The sequence below is a fragment of the Numenius arquata genome, chromosome 1 (genome assembly GCF_964106895.1).
Source record: "Numenius arquata chromosome 1, bNumArq3.hap1.1, whole genome shotgun sequence".
Classification (NCBI taxonomy): Eukaryota; Metazoa; Chordata; class Aves; order Charadriiformes; family Scolopacidae; genus Numenius; species Numenius arquata.
In genome coordinates, this window is record NC_133576.1 from 26,624,393 (window position 1) to 26,649,744 (window position 25,352).

Sequence of the window (25,352 nt, forward strand, 5' to 3'; positions counted from 1 at the left end):
GTTAAAGATTGAATGGGATTTATTTTTTTTCTTAAGTCTGCTGAGAGTGATCTAAAAGCAATTTGTTTCGAAGTGAGGGATGCAATTTTGTTATAGACAGCAACAACATATTAACTATAATTGAAATAAATGTAAGCAAGCAGGCAAACCTACACCACTTCTCACTCTGCTGCTGAAAGATTTTTACACAGATTAAAGCTGCAGGACTTAAAAGATAACTGTTAACAGAAACACCACATAGATATTGACAGTAGCCCTTGTTCATCAGTCTTACTGAGACTAAAGAGAAATGCCTTTATTACTGTTTGTCAAAGACTCTGTGGATAAAGGAAGGAACTCATACTAGAATTATGCCCATTTTGACAGTTGTTAAAAGGATAAAGTGCACACTTCATTCAGAAAGGACGCAAGTCTTGGTGTTCAACCAAAATAGAGTCAATGAGTAATATTTTATACCTAACTAATTTCACATTATGGTTTCTCTTTCAATGCTTAAGAGCAGTAGCTGGGCACTGAGTTACAGACAGAAGGGAATGCAAACTTGATCAAGTTTTTACTGAATGTTGAGTTTAAATCAAAGGCCCACAAGCAACTACAACAAATATTACAGCTGAGATCAAAGGAAAATTTATTAGAGCTAACAGGAATCCAAAGAAAACTCACTAAGAGACAGATGTGTAAAAATAACCCTAAAGAGGACAAAGTCATTGTGGAATAAAAAGCCTTTTATTAGATTTTTACAAAATAACTTCAAAAAAAAAAAAAGAAATTTCACCTCATATCAGATATATGCAATATAAAACCTTAACACATTCCTACCCACTACCTCACAGATTCATAGTTTGTCCATTACTTCCTTCAAAGAGAAAGAACACGTGCATTCCTATGCCATAAACCAGATGAAGGCTCACCTGTGTTTTTTCCTTCTCTGCTGACTTCAATCCTAAAAAGCAGATGGTGTGACAACAGTAGATTCATAGAGGTTATGGCTTCCTGCTACGCTTTCTCTAGCAGGAAAGTCTCTTTACAAAGTTTGTTGCCCCCCCCCCCGCCCAGTTATCCTGATTTCACTCTTGGAAGGTATTCTGCTTTTCTCTTTTTAAAGCCAAGATTATTCTGTTGTTTCTGTTCAATGAACAGCCCCACTAAATCAGCACAACTGACAAAACCAGCATAACTGGCAAAAATCTCCAGCAGCATAAGGGCTGAGGAACTTCACACCATCTGGGAAGTCATAACTGGGAACTGCATTCTCAGACTTTGTCATCTATTTAAAATATAAAAAGTTCTTATTTTATTAGCTCAATGCATTCCACTTAAAGCTAGAATCATGCTGATGCAGTTCAGAGACCATAGAAAAACCTTCACAGAACCAGAACACTTTTATTATAGTGTTTAGACAGGTAATTATCAGGTATCATCCAAAATTGTTCTCAAAACTAAAGTTTAGATTTAGCTTATCAATGTGATCAATTGCATCTTAGTAAACAATACAATTATGCACAGTTATTTTCCATTAAGAAATACTGTAAAATATATACAAATGTTGTTTCAGGCAAATGTCCTTTTTGCAAGTGCGCAAGTTGCATTTCTGAACAAGTGCATTTTGAACTTCAGCACTGAGTCCCATCGAGAGTACACAGAGGTCTCACCATAGTGTTTTGTGAAACCATCTTAATTACAAGTTTACTCACTTTTCAAAGACTCATTCTGAAAAAAAAATTGCAAAGGTACAAGATTTATATACATAAAGGCACAGCAATTCTGTTGAAACCAGCTATGTTACAGTACAATTGAGTTCAATCAGTGCCTTTCATGTAACAAAATTCACTAACGAATTTAAATCCTCTTCCAGTAAAATTAACTGCACAAGGATTGTATCCTTCCCTTTCTGTAAAAAGAATAACCAGCTATTATTTAAGCAACTCAAAGTTACTACAGGAACTGGAAAGAAATATATAAAACGTTTTTTGTTTCTGCCTAAATTTGCTAGACTTTCGAGGCTATTTCTTATCAAAAGAAAATAGTTTCCAACTGAGAGCAAAGGTGAAGTTTCATTTGTGCTAAGATAACAGACTAAGAATTTTTCTATAACGATAGTTTTATAACATATATCATTTTTATATAGGTGCTGTCCTAGGAGGCATCACCACCAGCCACAGAATAGCCAATTCTAAAGATAGATAAGGAACAGAGATAGAAGAAAACTTTGAATTCAGAGGACAGATTCAGATCAGGTATAAATGAATTTATCATTAGAACTACATCCCTGGTTGGTCCGGTGCTCACGCAATGGACACACCAAGTGTACTTCCCCCTGTAAATTAATTCAAAATATTCTCCCCTTCTCTTTCCCTGAGTGCCACCTTCAAGTTGTCATTTCTGAAGCTTCAGAGTTTTCCTAGACATCAGTTGCATTGAAAGAGTATTTGCACTTTTGACATGTCTGCAGCTGAATAATTAGAAGGCAGGCTGTGTATTGCCATCAAGCTAATCAACTCCCAAAGCTTTGAGCTGTCGTTCAATCTCTTCATCTGATATGGTAGCAGCTTTTGATGTTGATGCAGACGGTAAACCTCTGGCAGCTGATGGAGCTTTGGCCATCTAGAAGAAAACAGAAGTTTTCTTTAGTCAAAATAATACATTTTATGACAAGCTGACTTCTAGAACAAGACTGTAAAATAAAGGCTCATAGAATAAACTATTTAAAAAAGGGAATGAAGGGGAAGATGCCCATGAACGGAGTAAAAATAGCCATACCTTTCCAGAGATTTCAATTCCTATCTCATCAAGCACTTGGTTAACAATATCTTGGCTCTCTTCCTCTTCATCAGAGGCATCAAAAATATCATCCAGAGTATCATTAACTTAGAAGAAAGAAAAAAAACCAAAATCCACACTGCATTAAGCAAAAACGTTACTAAAATAAGCTAGTACCATCTTTTTACACTCCCAGAATGTAGTAGTAATATCAACAGAAAGCACATGTATATTGGAGATGCTTTCTTACCTTTGCCTTCCAAAGCCTGTGACCACAGCTAGAGCAGCAGCAGGGTAAGGCACGACTGCTTTTATAAAAATGTTCAGTTTCACCAAAATAGTTCAGTTGCTGCGTCTACCCCATGCACTAGATTTCAACGTTTCTTAAAAACATCTTCTCCAGTCCCATTAAAAATCCCTTTCCTCTTCCTCCTCCAAGTAAGTTGCACAATTGTTAACTACTCAGCTAATTTCTGAATTGCAACAATACAGTTCTGCGCAACTGAGGTGTTCACATCTTGCTCAACAATATTGTTTTGAGTCAATGCTACTTACTGGGGCGAACACAGTGGCAGGGATTAGGATAGGAAGGAGACGGTGCTAGCAACATCAGGAAGTCTGGTGTTACTTAGTTGACAGTGGACAGATGTCCACAGGAACAAAAATCTTGCCACGCCCTAAGCAGCAGCTTGTGGCTTAAAATATAACAGGAGACTAAACCATCCCATACCACCATGCATGTAAAGCTGAGATTATTAATAATATCTAAATTAAAAAGCACATGCAGAACTATCAGCTACAGAAAGGGCAATTTTTCAAGTCCTGCTACTAGTTATGCCACAAGGTTTTGAACTGGTCTCAAAGCCTCTTCCCTTCCAGTATGTTCTTTCTAGAAGCATGATGGGTGTTTTGCATGAAGATGGGAAGAAATGGATTCCAGATTTAGCATCCAGAGCTACTAAAAAGCCTGAGAGCCTCCCTGCTCAGACATGCATTGGTTTATTTGCTCTTAATTTGTGCTGTCAATCTCATTAATTGTAGAAATAAAACTTCAAGCATCAGTATTTCTAGACTCGTTCTACCTTTCCAGGAGCACTGTGGGCTGCAGCTAGCTGTTTGCTGCAGTACAGAACTTACTCATTTCTTCAGTCATTTCCATCTTCATGTTTTCCTTCTGGAAATTCTGCATAGTTTGTAGTGTCTTTTGTGGATCCATTTTCTTATTAACTGCTTGCATTGTCTATTAATATTGAAAAAAAACCTTAATTATACAATGAGACGTTATTAAATACCAATATATACATTGAAAAGGAATAAGACTTTCCTAATAAAAACCCCTTCCAGTCCAAATTTCACTTTCTTGTCTCTTTACATCCCATGAGAACTGTAGATATACAACAAATCAATAGTACAGTCTGCACCTAGTAAGAAATATTGCTATCTGCTAGCCTAATAGATATGCTTGTAAATGTATGTGCCTTTCTTGCACTATGACCCTTCTCCTGGCCTTCTTTTAGGTAAAATCTGCCTGATCTAAATAAAATGAATGAGACAGTATTTCCTAACTTCCAGGCTATACACTTTAGAGAGGTAAATGGCTGCAGGTTTTTTATTCAGTAAGGAACACTTATTTGAAAAAATACTAGAGGGCAGACATTAAATTGCAATTGTTTCTTTATGTTATAATTTAATGGGAAAAAATACTTTTCTCTGAAAAGCAAATATCGAAGTGTTCAGGAAGCACATATTAGCTTAGGGTGAACCTTTGTAACTGGTAGAGATCTTTCTGTGACAGTGTAATAAACTTCACCTGTTTTACTACAAGTATGCAGCACTGCCTTGGCAGGCACCAGTATTTAATACTTTCTTCTTTCCCAAGAAGCAAGTTACTGTATCTCTCATGGGACATCAAAATCTAAATATAGACACGAGCAATTCAAACATAAAGTCTAACCATCTTTGAGAAGATGAAAGAGTTGGTTAATTAAAAGGGATGCTATCAAGCTACTACAGCTGCTACGGGCTTCGTGGCAGCTCTTCTGCCTTCATGGCTGAGTATATTTAAAGTGATAATATATTATGCTTCTAATGTTACTTGAATTTCAAAGACTGTGTTCATAGTCACGTTATTTGAATTTAAAAGTTGTTCTGGACTTAGAGGGTGTTGGTTCTTTAGAGTTCTTTTACATGAGTTATAGATGGACATCAAATTATTTGCACTAAACTGATACAGAGTTTATATATCTTCAGAAAATAAGGGTCAGATGCAGGATTAAAATAAACAGGTAACTATTAACTAGACTTTGCTTATGTCCAAAATTAGTGTCAAACATGCTAAAAACGAATAGAAAATACTTTGAAAGCTTTGCATTCATGTGTTGGTCTTTTTTGTTGAGGCAACTGATTCCATATATTTTTCACTGATGATTGTATGATATTAAGAATAGTCTGAGCTTCAAAAGCTACTGAATACTTTTATTTTTTTTAAGATTCCTGAGTTGATAAGGCAAAATACTCACTTTAAAAGTGACCAAAAGAATTTAACACCTTCCTATGCAATAATGTTACACAAACTAGTCCATAGAAGTACCTGCTACGTTTCAAAGAACATCACTTTTCTGGATGCTGGTTAATTTATTTTTTTAATATTTTGGGTTTTTTCTACTGATTTAACCTTCATAATTAGTCTAGTAACACTTTGGTTTTCAGAAATTTAACCCAAGATGTCTCATAGATAAAAACAAGTCAAGCACATAATGATTAAAAAGCACGATCAACTTCACGTGCAACACTGTTGTAGGAATACTGAGTAAGCTGTTTAATGTGACCAGTTGTTCAGTCAGACAAGCCCGCCCTTGGTGGGTTAGTCACGGAGGATGGAAAGTTTGCTATAGAGCCACAGCTGTATCACTGACTGGCAGACATCTGTCAATATACTGCTTCCAAAAGATATGACAGCAAAGCCTTAGCAGGAATTACTTTCCGCGCTAAGTTGCATTGCATTACTGTGTTTAAGTGGCACATAAATGGATTTAACTTGGACTGTGATAAAAGCACAACTTGTCTACAATGATGTGCACTAATTCTGTTTCCTACGCCTTAAGGTGAACAATCCTGCTTGCCAAAAGCAAACTCCCTGTTTACCAATTCAGGGAAACAGGAGAAAGTTCACAACTAACTCAGATAACTGAGATTATTTCAGACTCTTTTAAAGAGATGACATTTGTGAGAAAACTTAATCCATGCTGTTTCCTTAGAACATGGACAGTGAGAATGACAGGGAACTCCAGATTAGATTTCCTTAGGAACTTAAAATTCGAAGCAATAACGTACATTTTGCACAAGACATAAAGCTACTGTGACACACCGCCTTGATTTCTAGACGAACCATGCCCTAGTTTTTCCCCAATAAAAACTGCTTGTGACAAGATATACAGGCAAGACACTGTAGCAGCATAGTTTGGGGTTTTTTTGATGTACTAAAAGAGTTCTTCTGCAGGCTTTTGAGTTTATTTTTATCACGCAAACATTTGACAGATGTCTAACCCAAGAAAATATACTTAGTTAGGTGCTAAGTAGTTGGATTGACTGGACAAAAAATTCATAATATGAATCAAATTACATTTCCCTACTGCAACCTCAACACCATTTAGGGTATTAAGCAATAAGTTTTATCCCGTCAATTTTCTTATGCAAAATAACACAACTTAACTTTTGCAACCATATGCTGCATTTTAATGTAAAAGAATGTCTTGTAACGACTTACTTTTGCTGTAGTTGACATAGCTCCTGCCATCTTCATCTGAGAGTTCATGACCTTTGTCTGAGTTGACATAGAAGTGACTTTAGAGCTAACAGCGTATGTTCGATTCTTCTGCTTCCGCAGTTGTACAAGCTGTTTTGCTAGAACTTTACAGGCTTCTTTATTACCAGTCTTAGCCATTTTCTTTATTTCCAGTTCCTGTTAAAAAAGATATAAGATTAATTCTACAAAATTTGCATTCTAACAAAGACTATAAATAAGCCTTAAAATTAATAATTAAATTCCAAGGTTAACTCTCCTCTTCATTTTTTTTTTTTTTTTTTTAAGGCATTTAAAGTTATATAAATATTCTTCCTTGCCTTTCTACCACGGCTATTTAGTAGAGGAAATGCAATGCTGTTATGATTTGACCAGAAGAAACAAAAACATAACAAAACTGATTTATAGTATGGAAGCACACAGCTCCCCAAAAGGCTTCAACTTCTGCAAAATGTCAAATTCACTTATATGTGCACATTCAGTTTCATGTCTGGATAGGGAGTAATGCTTAAAAAGCCACACCACAAAACCAAAAAGTGAAGAAATTATTATGGCCAGCAAACTATTAATGCCATGATTCTAATCATCTTTGATTTTTTGCGTTCATGAGCAATCAAGCCGTATCATCCATGGAAGAAACAGGGAGTTCATAGATTCTTTTAAACACTTTTTCAGCCTTGAGACACTCTCAGAACCTTTCTGAGGAAGTAGACAAAGTTCGATGAGCAATAATTATAGGCTGTTTGCCCACATAGTTTAGCTGGACTTGACTTAACCTAGCACACAATAAAAGTGATATAATTTGTCTACAACAACATGTGCTTAAACCTTAAGAAGGACACTTCTGGTTTACAAAAAAACCCTAAATCCCAATCTATCAATTCAAGGAGAAATAGCAAGCTATTTAGCTCAGAGGTACCAGGAAAAAGTTTGGCACAAATTATCTTGTCAGCTGGGATTTTTCAAAGCATGCCTTCTGATTTGTGACTTGGTAGTGAAAACTTGAACTAATTTTTCGTTTTCATCCTTTTTAAGGAGGGCTTGGCATAGTATCTCAGTTCTTTGTATATGTCCAATTGTACTTTTTTTTTTTTTTTTTACCATTAAGTAAAAGTAGCTGTTAAAGACCACCTTTCTCATGTGATTCTTCAGGAAAATATACCTGCTACAGGAATATAGTCACTTCACTTTATATGCACTGGTAGTCCAGAAAACTGCACTTATAAGAAGATAAGTTGCTCTGAAAAGATAAATACTGGTCACCAGGATATGCAGAACAGTCATGTTTAAAGACAAGCGTAAACTAACCCACGTCATTAGCTTTACGACTAGGAAAGATCATGCTTAAGTTTACTATAGAGATGGCACTGGCACAAGATCTTCTGTGTAAATCCCTAACTTCTGAAAGGCTGTGTCATACATACTAGTTTTAATCAAAGAGACGGTACAGATCGGCAAATAAGGAGCATGAGACTTTTCAAACATTAGAAGTCTGAAACCTATATGAAGCTGTCCTCTTTATGAGTAACTCACAGAGACTACAAAAAAAAATTTCTATAGCATGCCCAGAATATTATCTCCTTTTTTCATCTCAAGTATTGTGAAGGATAGGCGAGATTAGTTTGCACACTAGCAAACACTAGTTTGCACTCTAGTTTTAACAGCAAACATTTGAAAATAGGGATTTTCTCACTGAGATGAAATACCTAAGTAGCATTTATAACCTGATTTTCAAAGCAAAATACAAACCTACATCAACCATTGCTAAATCAGTGCAGATAATCCAGCTGCAGGTATCAAACCCTATATATAGATTATTTTATTCTTAATTAAGAAGAATTTGGGTAAAAAGCTGGAATACATTATTTGCTTTTGAGAGGTTTGGGGCAAGCTTATTCAAGTCAGTTATGTTCCTCTGAAAAAAAAATAATCAAAATTCATACAGTCATATGAGGTTACTGAACTGAAACAGAACTGTCTGCATACTTTAAGGTATTTTTATACATAGAATTAATATAAATAGGTTTTCTCAGAGTAGTACCTCATAGTTAAGGAAAAAAGAAGTCTTTCTGAAGGAAGTACATAACAAAATGTTCTGAGATTGACTGACAAGCCCTTGGTCCTTTTTTCACCTGATTTGACTCTAAAAATTAATAGTTATTGTCCATTGATTCTCTCATCCTAACAGCAGATTCTATCTTTCTCAAAGATATATTTAACTTCTCCTTTCTTCTTCTCCTCAGAAATCCAATGTTTCTGAAACAATTTATCATAGTCAGTAATCAAAACTTTAACCTCAGTATTCATGAAAATGAAGGTTATTTACAGAGTCAGAACATTTCATACTGAAAAATGCTTTATCTATGAGCAACCTATTATATCTTACATGTTCAAGGCTTCCAGAAACAATTTATATGACCTCTTCTAGCATATTATTCCCAGCTCTCGGTATTCACGTGACCTGCTGCCATGAAATAACACCTCAATAGCTACAGGAACAGTGGCTGGATTTGCATAGCTTTTCCCACAGTCTGAGCATGTCTTCATGCATCAAACTCCACCATCTGTCACATCCATTTATCCAATTATACTGCCACACAGGTGCAGCATCCATTCATTGAATACTGATAGTTCACACACACTAAGTTTTAAATAGATCTTAATTTAGGCAGTTTTACTGTTTTTAGGGAAGTTTTAGGGAAGTTCAATATGAATGAAAATAACAACCCTATGGGGTGTTAATGATATCCTGTGTTTTTTCAAGTACTCCCTCCCATAGTCATAGTAACACATGATAGCACTGACACACACTTCTAGTTTTTCCACAAGAAGACCACTGATTTACAAGACTGTTAGAAAAAATCTTCTGAAGGACAGAGAATGCTAAGAACAGAAGGGAAAAATTTAGTTTTTTAGCATTCAATTATTATACATTGAGTTGCACCTTTTGCACTGTGCAAGTTTTCTGTTACATTGGGGGTGTGTGTTTGTTTTTAAAGAGTAAAATAAAGTTGCCTGCTCTACTTACCAGTTGTTTTTCCTGTTTTTCGAGTGCTGCTCTATCTCTGGTTATAGCCCTCTGTGTACCTCTTAACTCTCGATTTTGCTCCTTTATTATATCTGGAAAGAAAATTTTTATAGCTGGGAAAAGTTTTCAATATTACATAAACATCTTTTCTGTTAAGCACTCTGCAGACACGCAGTATGTTTGACAGCCTCCCTTTGTTCAGAATGAACTGTCAGCTATCAAAGAGCTGTCAGCATTTCAAATATATGAAATATTAGCAAAATACAGTTCTATGTATACTGTGTTTCACAGAATCGCCTAGGTTGGAAGGGACCTTTAAGATCACATAGTCTAACCTTGGGAAAAAAAAAAAAGAAAAACAAACAAACAAAAAACCCATACCAACACTAAACCATATTCCTGAGCACCATGTCAACTCATCTTTTGAATGTCTCCAGGGATGGTGCCTCAGCCCATTCCAATGCTTAATAACCCTTTCAGTGAAGAAATTTTTCCAAATATCCAACCTGAACCTCCCCTGGTGCAACTTGAGGCAATTTCCTCTTGTCCCATCGCCTGTGACTTGGGAGAAGAGACCGACCCCCGCCTCTCTACAACCTCCTTTCAGGTACTTGTAGAGAGTGATAAGGTTTCCCCTCAGCCTCCTCTAGACTGAACAACCCCAGCTCCCTCAGCCTCTCCTCATAAGACTTATTCTCCAAACCCCTCACCAGCTTTGTTGCCCTTCTCTGGACCCGCTCCAGCACCTCAATGTCTTTTTTGTGGTAAGGGGTCCAAAACTGGACACAGTGCTCGAGGTGGGGCCTCACCAGTGCCAAATACAGGGGGATGATGTCCTACTCACCACACTGTTCCTGATACAGGCCAGGATGCTGTTGGCCTTCTTGGCCACCTGGGCACACTGCTGGCTCATGTTCAGCCAACAGTCGACCAACACCCCCAGGTCCTTTTCTGCTGGGCATGGGCAGCTTTCCAGCCACTCTTCCCTGAGCCTGTAGTGCTGCATGGGGTTATTGTGACCCAAGTGCAGGACCTGGCACTTGGCCTTATTGAACCTCATCCCATTGGTCTCAGCCCATCGATCCAGCCTGTCCAGATCCCTCTGCAAGACCTTTCGGCAGCATCAGGCCATATCCCATAACAAAAATGCTATTTTACCTAGTATGTTTCTTTGCACCATAACCATAGCAAGAGCCTTAACCACACCGGAAGGTACACATACGTCTTCTGCTAGTTCAACCCTAACTCAGCAATAACATATTCACTGTGAGCCCACTGCTTTTCAACTAGTCAGGCCAAACTGCAACAGGTAGAACAGCTGAAGAAACCTTATATAGGAGATCTCAGAGCAGTTAAGGAGTTCCCAAGTCCATTAAAACAGTGAAGATAATCCTAGATGCGTATTCCTGGATCCTGCTCTTTTCTGTCTTTATTCTGGTTTGACAGAGATTACTCTTCTCCACAGATGTACCACATCTGTGCAGCCCAACTTCAAGTCAGACTATAAATCAATAGCGTTCAAACTTTTTCAATTAGCAGAAGTTTAACTATAGCAAGATATGAAAATGGAGGTCTTTATAGCAAATTAAAGTTTCCTGACACTGATGTAGCCAGCAGAAGCTTGAATGCTGTCTATCAGGTGAAAAATACTATCCTTCATAGGAGTTTCGTCCACTGTACTATTTAAAAATTATGTACCAGTAATGTCCAATTATTACAGCAAGTACTGTTTACAATATAAGCATCAATCATGTTACAATTAACTTTTGTTAGAATTTAAAGGACGTGCTTAGGTGTGATTCACCTGGGCAAAGGTAGAGAGGTCTGTATCTGACACAGCATCCTCTAACATTTATAGAGGAAAGAAATCGGTACTTTCAGGAAGAGATTCATCTGCTTCTAATGTATGTGTCTACATGACATTAGATAAACTTTGGGTGGGAGTTTAAAAGGAGCAGACTGTCACATCTTTCTTTAGAGCTCCCTCTTCTAATCCACAGAAGTAACATCATGGCAGAGCGCTGCTATCGTACTTATAAAGTTTGAAGGATGTGAAAATCAATATAAACAGGCAGAGTTACTAACAGAAATAAAGGCATGAAGGATAAATCCTAGAAACTGCAGCCACCCTTTTCATTTTTTAACACTTGGGACAATTTTTCTATAAACACAAAGAAGCATTCACATTCTTCATTCCCACAATTGGAAATACTGTAAAACGTCTATTGCTGAAATTACTTAAGCCTTAATAGGTTTCAATTAGAAAAAAACCAAGCCTTCAGTGGCATTTTAAAGAGGGTATATACACTACCCCCTCCTACTAATTGCTTTTCACCAAATAAATACATATTCCAAACAATCTCTGTGAAAAAGAGACCTGTTTTTACAATACTACTACTGCTCTGAGAACTACACAAAAAGCATCTTCAGGAGATGTAGACTTTTCAATGGACAATAATGAAGAGCTGAAAGATGACACTGAATATAACACTGCGTTCTTCATACTGGCAAAGCAGCAGTGAAATTATTCTGAAAATAATGCTACAGGCAAGTAATTTTGAAGGTAGACAAACATGTTACTTGCACAGCTGCACTTGCGAAAATGAAAGAAAAAGCTTAATAGCTACATAAAAGACTGCCTTTTCTAACTACAATAACTATTAAAAAAATCGCTTAGCGTAGAAAGCTTGAGAAGTAGGAGCTTCAAGACGATAAGAAACAAGAACTGTACTTAAGTCAGGAGACAATAAGAGTGAACATGATACTTATTTCTGTTGTCTCTGATCTCACATAGTGGTTCAAACTAAGGATGGCAATAAACTGAAAACAACTATCTGCAGCTACAGGCCCTTTCATTTGTTTTTGCAAGTGAAGGCCAAGATGAGAACTTGGTTCCTGTTTCTTTGCGATAACTGATGCAAATTCCTAGCTTTGCTCCAGCAGACAGAAGACGTCAGGGTATTCCTGAGACAGCCTTTTGCTGATAGCCACTCCCGTGTGTCACGCTGCCACCTGACACAGCAGGGTAAGGAGGAAGCACCTCCATTCCTGAAAACAGGTTGGACCAGAGAAACCCAGCAGGGCTTGACCTGGCCCCTACAATCCACCTTGGTCATGGAAGCTTAGTGTCATCCCCTCCTTCCTCCTCTAGTCAGGTGTTGCACCAAAAATAGTAAGAGACAAGTGGGAAACATACGCATTAAATCTACGTATTCTCCCTTGGTGACATACAATTGGTTGATACACAGCATCATTTTTGGCAAGCCATTTTCAAACGAGGACCCGCCTGATTTGACACAGGGTGCCCAATGTGCCACTCGGCCAGCTCTAGAGCTGTTGCCAGCCCCTGGCCAGCCTCTGCCTCACCGCCATGCCCGGGGCATGCCGATGACTCACAGGGCTGACCCTCGCCCACAGGACCGCTGCCAGGTAAGTGATCTTTTTTTGGCTTTACTTTGGAGATCACGATTTCTGTGTCAGTTTAAGCGTTTAAGCTGCAGGCTGGCTGCAAACACATCCAGACCAACTGGGCTTCGCAGGCGGGTCTTAAGCCAAGGCTGGCCAGCGGTGGCGGCTGGGCTGCTGTCCCCCCGCGGCGGCGGCTCCCGGAGCCTGCGGCCCTCTTGGGCCGCCTTCTCCCGGCGGCAGAGAGCCGGCTGCCGCAGACCTGCGCCGTTCGTCTCCCTCTTCATTCTCGGCTCCAGCAACTCTTCGCGGGCCTGTTTTGTTGTTCCCTCGCTGCCAGCGAGGGACGTTCCCCCCTCCTCCTCCCTCACTGGGATCACCAAGGCCCGGCTCCCAACACATCTCGCCCCGGCCCAGCCGCCCCACAGGGCCCCGATGCACCGGGAACCCCCGCCTCGCTGTCCCAGAGGGCCGGCCCGGCCCGGGGACTCTCCCAGCCGCCCCGCCCGGCCCGAACGCCGCCGGTGAGTCACCCCGGGCGGGCTCCGGCCTCCTCCGTTCCCTACGAGTTATCCCCTCCGCCAGGACACAGGGCCCGAGGCCGCCCCGCAGGCACCGCCACCACCCCGGGCTCCCCCTCCCCCCGAGCCCAGGCCGGGGCCAGCTCCACGGCCGGGACTGTACGAGAGCTGGGGACAGCCGCCACTAGGCTGCGATGGGGGCGGCGGGGCCCTCCCCGCGGCGCCGGCAGCCCCGCACCCCCACTCACCGTCCACAGTCTTCTTCTTGAAGAGCGAGGCCATAGCGGCAGCCTGACCCGGAGCCGCCGGACCCCACCCCCCCCCCGCCACTGCCGCCGCCTCAGCGGGCTCCTGCCTCCTCCGCAGGTGACCAGGAAGCGGCCGGGCCGTGCAGACCCGCCCCGCTCCGAACTCCCCGCCCGGCGAGGGGCGGGACGGGGCTGTGCCGGGACGGGCCTCACCGCCCCTCTGCTCCCGCCTACGCCGCGGCGGCTGAGCCGGCAGGGATTCGGGCCGCGCTCCCCGCCGGGGCAGCCCCACGGGGGAGTCACTGCCCAGGGCGGGACGGGGCACCGGCAGCACCCCCTTTCCTCCCTCCCTGGTTTCTCTCCGTGTAGGGCTTCGGTCACGCCGAGCCGCGGGACCGTCCCGGGTGGCGGGGAAACGCGAGGAAGCCCCCCCCTCCGGCGGTGGCGGTTGGCGGGCTGGGCCATCGCGGCTTCCCGCTCGGTGCACCGCTGAACGGTTGAGGTTTAGCTTCGTGTATATCTGATTCTTAAAAATTAATGAAATTCAGCAGTGCCGCGCTCTGCGGGTTGGCCGCCTCTCCCCCTGCAACTTCGCGCCCGGGCAGCCCCTGGGGATTTGAGCCGGGATCGCAATGAGACAACGCGGGGGCGGGGAGGGGGGGGGGGGGTGTTAGTTCCCACCCGCGTTGCGTGGAGCGCTGGGCTATGCGTGAGGTGTTGCTGTCGAGCACAGCGCTCCGGCAGCCTCTGCAAGTACAGCGCGGGGCGGGTGCGTGAAGGGGGGTTGTTACGATGCACCCCCGCTGTAAAGCCTGGTCTGGGGCCGTGTCCGTGCCCGGGGAACCGATAACGTTCATCTTGTAAGATAAGCCTTTGTCTGAGGATCACAGCTACCGTGGCGCACAAGATGTAAGAGCGTGGAAAAAGGAATAATAATTTTCTTGGTTTTCAGGGTCTAATTACAATCCTTAATTTTTAATAAGGTGTTTCATAATGTAGCCGTGGCTTCGTCATTGGTAATTACCTACATACACATGGTGGCATTAGAAGAAGAAATAATGGAGCTATAGTAGAAAATCCAGAGCTATTGGTTTGAATACTAGGTAGATATGCCTTTACGTACTTTAAGGTGTTGGGGGGTTTATGGTAATTTGTAAGGAAAAACAAGTGATTGTAACGTAGTAATGTATTTTGATAGCTAGATATAAATTTAACCTGAGGAAGAATTGTAAGTTTATGGTGGTAGTACCCTAATAAACCACACTTTTATAACCTTGCATGGGAAAACAATCTATTAGAATATTGTAATAGCAGTGTAAAGATATATGAGGACATGGGTAGGTACAAACTATGTATTAGCTGTCAGTATTTCTTGGTTTTCTGGAAATGCTAATTTTGTTGCAAATAGCAAGTTTTCATTGTTCTTCACGTGGCCTTTTAGTGTTAGTTATTCTTCACCATTTGTGCTAGACTAAAATCCAGATCACGTGTGATGACATGGGTACTATGGAAGTTTAGCTCTTCGCTATAAGTTAAATAAAATACCGTTTACAAGTTTATTCCTGTATGCCTGTAGTGCCTGTTAGGTGAGATTAGTCAGAGATGACTTAGTAATCAAAATTGAAATCCTGGCTTTGAAAATGCACAGATGAAAGGGAGGAGAGCGCTTGTAATTTAAATTCAATTCCCCACTTTCCTTGAGAGAGGCCGAACAGCTTAACTGTGGGGTACTCTTAAATTGTGCTAACTAGCCGTGAGACCAGAAAACCATTTTTCCACACTACTTCTTCATGAATGTTTGCTTGTGATGAAGTAAACAAAGATGTCCATAATAGGCTTCATAATTGCAATAAATAAAGTATGTCTGAACTATTGCTTGCCGAGACTTACTTTTTTGTGCTATAAGCCTGAATGCTGGGATGCTATCATATACTTGATTTGAATCTTTTAGGTAGTAGTGATAGAGAAGCCTTTGAATTTATCTTTGAAAAAAATAATGCTTAAACTTCAGTGTTTCTTTTAGATTCTCAACGTCCTGTTTCAGGAGCTGTTTGCAAATTAAAATGTAAAAGGATTATCTTAGTCCTTTTTGCTCTAGACAAAATTTAAAAATCAGCCATATGGAATGAATAGCCTTTCCTTAGTGACTGTATGCAAATATCAGGAGCAAACAAAAGCAGGGACTGTGTATTTTCTGTTTGTTACATATTGAGTAAAGCAGGAAGGAAAAACTGGTTCAGAAGGATGATACGATATCCTGTATTTATTTGAAATAGAGCATCTTCAAATCAAAGTATGAAAAATGAATTTTGATAAGATAAAGAGATTAATTGCAGGAAAGCTGGTCTGCATTCCAGAGTTGTACTTAGAAAAAGGTGGTGTGTATTTGTTTTTAAATACATAGATAAGCTACTCTAGCATTGGTCCATTCGAGTATTTAAGCACATTGTTAATTTAAATCAGTTGACTAGGTTCAGTTGGCTTAAAGCTAAACATGTTCAGGTGCTCAGATGAAATGGCTGCTATGAAGAGATCATTTCAAATCAGCTCTTTTCGGTACTATTCTTTAGAACAGTACAGAGAGTGGCTGATTTGCAAAAATGCTTTCCTCGTGCACTTGCAGGAGAAAAAGGAGAGGTGAGCTTTCAGGCATATGAGTCTCGAAGAAACTCTCAAGGTTATGCTTTAAATCTTTCCAAGCTTTCTGGCTATATCAGCTGGTCTAATGAAAGTTATTAGTCTTCCTTATCTCCCTTTCTAGGGTGAGGGAAACATTGCAAGTGAACTTTAGCTGACAAGCTAAGGCAGACTGCCTTGGGATGCTTTGTGGATAATGACCCAAATTCAGCACTGTGTTTGATCTATTCTGAGTCTGTCTAATTTCTCATCTGCAGACATAAGGAAACTAAATGAGGCCATGTGTAGTAAAGAATGAAGTGGGGTAGTTGAAAATTACAGGAGCCTGAATGAGATAAACGGTCAAAGACAGGTTTTGTTGTAAATGTATTGTTATATAAAATGCACAGCACTTAACATGTAAAATAAGATTATGAGAAGTGTCTTTGGGGTCTCAGCAACTTGCCATCTTCCAAATCCGACAAGGACTCACTAATGCTTTACTTTATCCCAGCGGAGCTCCACTGAAATCAAATGACATGGCACTTATATGTGTAAGAGTTTGTGAGATCGTGCTGTACAGGCTACGTGACCGTATGCCTTGTTATATGAAGGCAGGCTGAGTTAGGAGGAGGACAGAAAGGAAAAAGCAGGGAGGGAATTGCACACCCTGTGGGAGTTCAGGCTGCAGTTCATCTCAACACCTGAATTTCTTCCCTGAATAAGAATCTGCTGTGGCACAGGCTGAACATTACAACTGCATTTAAATATAAGGCTCTGCCGAAGCCTGCGTGTGTGTCATGATGTTACGTGTAATTGCATTCATTAGTAATGGTACTTGGAAATTGGAATTGCCTCTCCAGGGTGGAGAGGTGATGGCAACACACTCAGTGGGAGCTGAATGTGAAATTCTGGGGAGAAGGTGAAGTGGAATGGGGCAGGGGAAAATCGGTGGTCATCACAAAAGGTGTGTTGTGTGGAAATTTGTGAAGGAGAATAAAGAGTTCGAATCAATAGGAACAAATGAAGAAGAACCTAGATGTGAGTATAAAGAGGATGGAGAAGAGCAGTGGAAATAGTTCAGCTGTAAGACACTGTGGTTCTGAAATTTGTTTTCTCTGCTTTGTTCAAAATGAAATAACTTATTTATGTGTACAAGTATAAAAAAGTGTTTTAAACAGCACATCTTGTCCTCACCTTGCAGATTAGACAACTTTCCAAGAACTTTTGTGGAAAGCTCACAAGAACTGAAAAATATCTCATTCATATAAGGAAAAAGGGGAGTCGCATCTAGCAAATACACAGGTATGAAATAGCCCTTAGAAACATTGAAATGAAAATTTGAGATAGATTTCATAAGGGAAAACTGTTTACCTGTCTACAAATAATGGCAGTAGTGAACTGCTGTCAAGTGCAATGGGAATCAAGTCAGTGGGCTACAAAACAATTAGTAGATTATCTATTTGGAAATAGTTTATAATTCTAAACGTTTTCATTTTCAAAAAAAAAGGATACTTTTCATTAATTTAAGAAAATATTAAGTAATGTTGTGAATCTGAAATATAAGTTAATGTCTTGCTTCCCATCTGTTCACAACTTAAGTTGAATTGTGCATGTATGTGAAGAAGAGAGAGTGTATGGTTGGTCTTATTCATAACTTAATTGTTTCTTGCTTTCTCTGTCTAAAAAGGATCAATTACCAATAGACTTCTGCTCCTCTACACCTTACAGCATGCAAGGTGTACAGCATAGAGGGAAATACACATTTAGGTGTGGAAGCATGATCTGATTTTAATTTGTTCTTGTGAGCACTGTGTGAACTCTGTGAAAACTGGAATTGTCTTTTTATGTGAGAGGAGCTTTGTGATGTGCGTGCTTTACCTGATAATCCACTGAATTCACTTGATAGTCTTTTGAGTAAGTAAATGAATGAGTTAAAGAAAAACTGTAGTATCTGAAATGTGAGATGTTACTGTAGAGTTTGCTGAAGAGCTTTTAGTGAACTGGAACTCTGAGCATTTAGAAGATGTTGTCTTCATCTTAATTTTTTACTTCTGGATGTATTTTGAACAATTCTGGGAGGGGAAAAAATCAAAACACCCAACCATCCTTAATATATGAGAGACACTAAGCAAGGAGGCAAGTAAGTTTTTTAAGTTGCAGGGATCAAAGTAAGATACTTATGTATTCAAGATTACACTTTAGTTTCAGTCACTTTCAGCATCTTCTTAATAAAGTGTAAGTACTTTGCACCATTTAGTATGTGCATGAAGATCAGTACTTTGTGAAACCCTCTAAATGCCTAACCCCTCCTTACGGAAATCTAGTTTTAATTATCACCTTGATTGGTGATAATAAGATACTTTTGAGTTGCAGACTACATCTTCTATAACCTTCACATCTGATTGCAAGGTTCTTCCTTGGTGAAAGAGCAAACACTTTATTCATTATAAACTAGTGCCATTACTTTGTACAAGCAGATTTAGTTTTGCTTCAGTAATCAAGTGCAGTAGGACATCGTATTTCTGTAGGGCATTCATGAAATCAAGGGTTATACTTTTAAAAGCATTTACTTGCAAATATCATATCTTTAAATGACTTTGCCCAAGGAGAAGAGGAAATCCAGACTAGTAACAAAATAGGTAAATACTGTTTGTATTTTATCACAAGCTTCAAGAACTCCTCAAGGCATCAAGTTTAGGAAAAAGAGCGAGAGATTACGGGGAGGATATTTATTATTACAAACCGCAAAGTCAACAGGGACTGCTAAATGTTCTTACAGCCGTAATAGCCTATCTCATGTTAATTCTAGCCCGAAGCTCTGTGACTCTTTATGTGCAGAGATAATGGGGGGTAAAACTGTATTTTTAGTTTAGCAGCAGATTCCTCCCAACCATGGAAAATAAATTAGAGAGCTCTGCAAACTAAAAATGATTTGGGCTTTGAAGGAATTCCCAGCAATAATATACAAGACTTATTACCCTGGGTAGTTAGAGGGTCCCGTATGTTTATGGCTGATAGTAGTCATTTTGATTGAATATTGCCTCAGTAACTTGTTTTCAAATAATTTGCCTTTAACACAAATCTTTTGATCCTAAAGAGAAGACCTTTTTGGTAATGCTCTTATTGTTTGTCCTTTCTATGTGTATTTTAGATAAAATTTAGTGTGTGTTACCCAGGCAAAATGCTGCATTAATTGTAAAGCTGTTATATTTAAGTCAGCTGGAATTCACTACACATCAAGATTTAACGCATCAAGACTTGTGTTAAATAGGTTCAGATCTGAGAATGCGTGTACTTTTTTTTTCCTCAAGTAAAACACACTACAAGTAGTTGTTCTAAAATAATGCATTTACCAACTTAGGAAATTCAGTTTAAGGTTATTACTGTTCATTACTTGTGTTACATCATTATCTAGAAACATGACTCCTTTGGGCTTGGAATGCTATAAAGGTGAAATAAAACCACTCCACTCCCTAGAGAACATATTGTTCCAATATAATAAGAAATAATGTGGACATCAACAGACTGGGCAGTGTAAAGTAACCAGAAGTCTGCTTATGTAGCCTCACATACAGTCTGTGCAAATGCATTAAGGTAAAAACATATTAAAAAGGCATTTGAAAAAAGATCTTTGTGCCAGTTTGAGAAGAAGTCCTTCCAACAGTGATGAGTAGGCAAGGAGAATACAAACACTGGTTGTCAGAAGTGAAATTAATAACTGGTTGCTAAAAGCTAGAGTTAATGAGACCTGAAAGAAGGAGTCAGTGTGGACTGTGAACGTGAGGTGATAAGGAGAACGTGATAGGCCAGGAAAGGCCTCAAATACAGACACGCTCTTTGTGGGGAATAACCAAAGGAAGCACTTTGAAGAGGGCAATGAAAATGGCAATGTGATCGAAGTAATGAACTGATAAAGCGGCCTTTCGGAAAACATTTTGAAGGAGCCAGCTTGGATTTACCAGGGACATGAAAAAAGATGTTGCATTCATCTTGCACCACAGTAATGAGTATCTGATCTAAAGCTTCAGCTTTTTGACTCAATAGGAAAGGCTGGTCTAGCAGAGCTGCTCTGCAAGAGGGAGTGGTAAATTTTATACAGCTAAAATGATGAGCATTTGGAGATGATGCTCAGCTGACCACCCTCAATGGTGGAGGTGAAGGTGGTGCTCATCCTATTGATTAGGAAAGGAAGAAGGTTGGAAGCACTGGGTAGGTGAAAGATTGGAAATGCTGCCTATGGAGCTGAATATCTATATAAGCTAATGGTGGCCAAAGTGACTGACACTTCAGTTCTAATAGAAAATAAGACTGGAGTGAGAAGCAGAGCTATAAGTTACCAGAATAGGTGGGATAGTGGGGGTTTTGTACTGATGAATAAGACTCTTCAGAAACAGAATACAGAAAAAAGAAACCAAGGACAGAGCTTTCTGAAAAATGAAAGGGTGCATCCTTTATATATGCAATTGTATTCCCCCCCCTCCCCCCTTTTCTTTTGTTTAGCATTTGTGTAATTATGTTTATGGAGAGGATATTTTTAGAAGTTTGATAAAGTGGAAGTACTTTTAATATTCATTATATTCTAAATAAAGTGCATGATATTCTTTATCCCTTAAGACAGCAAGATTTTTTTTTTCCTTATGATGATTTTGCAATACTTTAAAACATTTATTATTCAGTCTTTTGATAGCTGTGAGAAGCAGCAAATGTTTATTTATTGGACTTGTGATGATATCCTTGCATCAATACAAAGACAATATAATTTCAGTATTTTTAGAAAAGTTTATGTTTCTTTTAAGTATAAAAGGGATACAAAAATATCTTTTAACACTGGAGATGTCAAATCAAGGATTTCTTATCTTGATCTTTTTGTTAATGATTTATATTTTCACTGGGCTTCTGAATGCTTGTCGCTTATGCTGTCCTTTGAGAATAGCTATAGCTATCTAATGGTCCAATCCAACAAAAAATATGTTCAGTTCCTGTATCGCAGAAGTGTATATAAAACCCAAAGTCACTAGAATCTGTTCCCAAAGCATAGACTGTCAGACAGCCAGATATATTTTATATTGCATTGGGCCCTGAAGTGTTATAAAAAATGGCATATCCCTTTTTTTTTCATAGCTTTATGACCAGCAAGACAGCATCAAGCAGTTTATTGCAGACCCTGTTTATGCCTTGCAAGAGTGCAGCGTAGTAGACCCTTGTGCATGCTTTGTTTTTAGCACCAGCTCTGGAAGCAATTTTGAATCTCATTTGATTTTAGTTGGATCTATGTTCTCTTTGTTGTCTGTGTGTGAATCGGTATTGAAAAAATTAGATCAATGTTGTTTTCACTGTTTAAAAAGGCATTCCATTTATTTTAGATCAGTTGAACCTATTTTTATATCATGATTAACAATTTCTTTCTTAACTCTTTAATGCCATCATCACTTTATATGGCTAGGGTAAAACATACCATTTCCAGGGATGGGGTGAGGGGAAGAGCTCAGTCACATGTAAATGAGGATTCAACTCTACAAAGCCAGGAAAGACATTTGGCCACATTAATTTCAGTAAGAATTCATATGGATAATCCCTTTCTAAGTTAATTGGGATGTTTCATTGGTAAATGAGGTAGCTGGGATCCACATGCAAGTGGGAAGACTCAGCTGTCACTGATGGAAGTGATGTTGAACACCCTCTCCTTTGCTCATACAACAGCAAGTCTCCTCCTGAGCCGAGCCTTTGGATCTGATTAGATTCCTACTCAGGGGACTTGTCTAGCTTAACCTTTAAATTGTATCTGAAAAAATGTGTCTCTCTTTTTTTTCTCAACTTGTATCAAGTTGTTGAAGTGACTAATTTAGCAACTCCTTGCTTGTAAAATAGTATCACTAAGCTCACTTATTCCTTAATTCTGATACCACTGTAGTTTCCAAAAATGTGCATGTGACAATTACGTGTCTTGGTCCAATGTTAGAGGGAGAGCATGAAGCACAGGTGGTTTTGATGTCCCAGTTCAGCAAAGTTCTTCTGAACCTGTATGCAAGTGCTTGATCCGTTTTTCAGCAGAAAAGTCCTTTTATCAGGAGTTCCTCCATTTTTGGAAATGGACAAGAGATACGTCTCTTCTGCTGAGAAGGAAGACCTGATGACTGCCTCTGGTTTTGTTGGTATGTATAGCGCACAGCAAACTGTAGTATGCTGAAATCTTGCTCTGTAGAGCAGAGGGGAAAGAAACTCAACTGCATTTTTCTCTCTGCTGCTCAGGAGAGGTAGGTCCCTCCAAGCAGGAGGGGATCCTGTGGCTATGGGAAATACAGCTGGCTGGAAAGCCAGGGAACAGCAGTTCTGTTTGATGTGGCTTTTCTGCAATAGCAGTTTCTGATTGTGACTGCACCTGGGAATGACAGATATTTTTGTTTTAGGAATAGTCCCTGTACAATGGTATTTTACATGATGGTGACAGAATTCTGAAATGGGCTGTTTTGTTCAGAGTTCTGCTGACTACATCACTAAATAAAAAAAGGCCTCATTTATTAAGTGCCTGATCAGAACTACTGAAATTTGTAACGTTAGCCAAATACACCAATTTGCAATTTAGCTCTCACTGCAGTATCAATTACAGCTGGCTCCTGTGTTGTTGTCATTCATGTTCATCGAATGCCTTAATAAAGGGAATAGAAAGAGGATTATCATGCGCTTTCCTGTGGTACAGAAATAGATGATACAAGGACACCAATTTTATCTCACTTATAAATAGCTTCCGGAAATGGTGGTCTGTGAGGGAATAGGGCTGATTGACTCATTCGTTGTGAATAATTTAGCCTGAAAAATTAGCATTTTTGTACATGTATTATCCATGGAGTACTGAATTGACATTCGTCTATTTGTTATTCATAATCTTCCATTTAATAGTTTATGAATTGCTGCCTGATTTTTTTTTTTTTTTTTTTTTTTTTTTTTTTTTAGAGAAGTGCTTAGTTCACTGTTTTGTTACACGTGATGTGTGATGGGCCTCCGAGTCATCTTGACAGTTTCTGGGTCCTCACTGAGGGACTGAAACTTTTAACTGGGGAACAGTTACAGCCTTCTGTGGTTCTTTGTGGTCACATGAAAAGATGGCTCTCCTCTATGAAGAGGACTCATGTACCAGCATGAGGAAATGGCTGTGGTTAAGAGGGACTTGCAGTGTTTGTGAAATTTGTTTCACAGTGGCTTTTGAATTCAAGTTTGTGCAAAACCTTGTCCTCTGGCTTTTTTATTAGAGCAAATTCCCATTTCTTCTGTGAGAAGGCAAGGTAACACACAGTCAGTGTGGGACTGGGAAATGTGATGTCCATAGCTACAGCTCCCAGGCATGAAGAGGTGTATGTGGAGGTGATGGAGAGCCAATGAGCAAAGTAGTGCAAATGCCAGTGTGTGCATTAGCATGGTATTCTACTTACTAAAATATATATATATCAGGCTTCTAGTTTAGGAATTTCTTGGTTATCTCTACTGAATTGTGTTTTGTGTGTGTATGTGTACTTACATGTGCATGTGTCCATTGTATATATACACACATATGATGTATACATGCCTCAGTTTCACTCTTTTATTCATTTCTGCTGCGTGAGTGGCTCTGCACAGGTCTGTTTCTCATCAGCAAATAGGAATAGCTATCATTTCCCACTTCCTTCTCAGGATTGTTGTATTTTTTTTTAGTCCATGGTTTTGAGGTTCTGTGGGCAAGCTGACCGTTTGCATGGAAAACCCAATAGTGCTGGATTGCCAGGGTGCACTACTGCGTGCCAGGAGGAATTAATGTTATAATCACACAAGCAAATATACAAAATCACTGAATGTTAGTTTTATGCATGGTTATAATGGATGTCAAAACTATAGGATGTTGTATAATCAAATAATTTATTAGGCACAGCTGGTTAACTGCTTACAGCAAAACAACCTGTAGCTTAATTGCTCCTTCTACTGCACTGGTTTTATGCATGGTCTTTCTGGCCCCAATACCCAAAGTAGAAAACCCTGCCCTGGGCTTCTTGAGACTTGTGCAAGAAACAGTGAGTCATAACTCATCCATGTCAAATTAATGTTGTTGTCATGGGACATCGATGGCATAATGAAGGGAGAATAAGGGCATTAAGGAGAGTTAGTCCTTCAATAGGACTTCCCTTCGGATTTCATTGACATGCTAAATGCAATAGTATCTTCTGTAAGGTCACCCCCCCACCACCCGGAGAAATCATGATAATGTCTTTAAATAATTACCTATGGGGAACAAATATGAACCTTGTCATTTTTAAGTACTAATAATTTTGTTTCCATTTGAAATGGAATTGGTTTATATATTTAGGAGTACAATAAGGGAAGTTGCCACGACAACAATCCTAAAATGTCTTTTCCTCTGAGGTAGTTTTTAGCAGTTCAACTATTTTACTCTATAAAGTACAAGGTTAAATGTCTTGCTCTGAGCCACGTTATAGAATGGCAGTTCACTATTTTGATTTGTTTTCAGGATCTCTCTTTTATAGCCAGGTAGGTGAAGGGTACTGATTCTTGCATGCTTGGGGTTTAGTTTGAACAAACCAAGGTGGTTTCCTTGGGTCATTGATTGTAAATGACAGAACTTGAGAAATAGTGCTTCATTTAGTCATTGAAGCCCTTTACATGAAGTGTTGGATTTTCAAAATAATCTCCTTGATTTAGTGGCACGACTCTATTGGGACAGTTGATGTTCAGTCGCACAAGACTTGTCTATATTCAAGTTGTTAATTTACTGTATCAACACAGACAGTCCTATGGTGTGAAGGTAGATATTTGCTTATTCCTGATTTGATTTGAAGAGAAAATGGGAACTTTTTGCTACTTTAAATATGTCCATGTTAGAAGATTGTATCCATATAACTGTAGCCTTCACTATTAAATACTTCAGATTCTGATAATAGCTCTGGTGCTAGATACTGTTGAAACTGTTCATATGTCGTCATGCT

At 39.5% G+C, this 25,352-nt stretch overlaps 1 protein-coding gene across 1 annotated transcript; it reads right to left on the reverse strand.

The window, feature by feature from the left end:
- Positions 1 to 4: 4 nt before the first annotated feature.
- On the reverse strand, positions 5 to 13,918 carry CHMP2B (charged multivesicular body protein 2B). Its single transcript, XM_074148161.1, has 6 exons — positions 13,765 to 13,918; positions 9,591 to 9,682; positions 6,527 to 6,721; positions 3,898 to 4,000; positions 2,761 to 2,867; positions 5 to 2,604 (listed from the first exon to the last, which is right to left on the reverse strand). The coding sequence occupies exons 1-6, from the start codon at positions 13,796 to 13,798 to the stop codon at positions 2,491 to 2,493; spliced, it is 645 nt and encodes a 214-aa protein (XP_074004262.1). The 5' UTR covers positions 13,799 to 13,918; the 3' UTR covers positions 5 to 2,490.
- Positions 13,919 to 25,352: the final 11,434 nt, after the last annotated feature.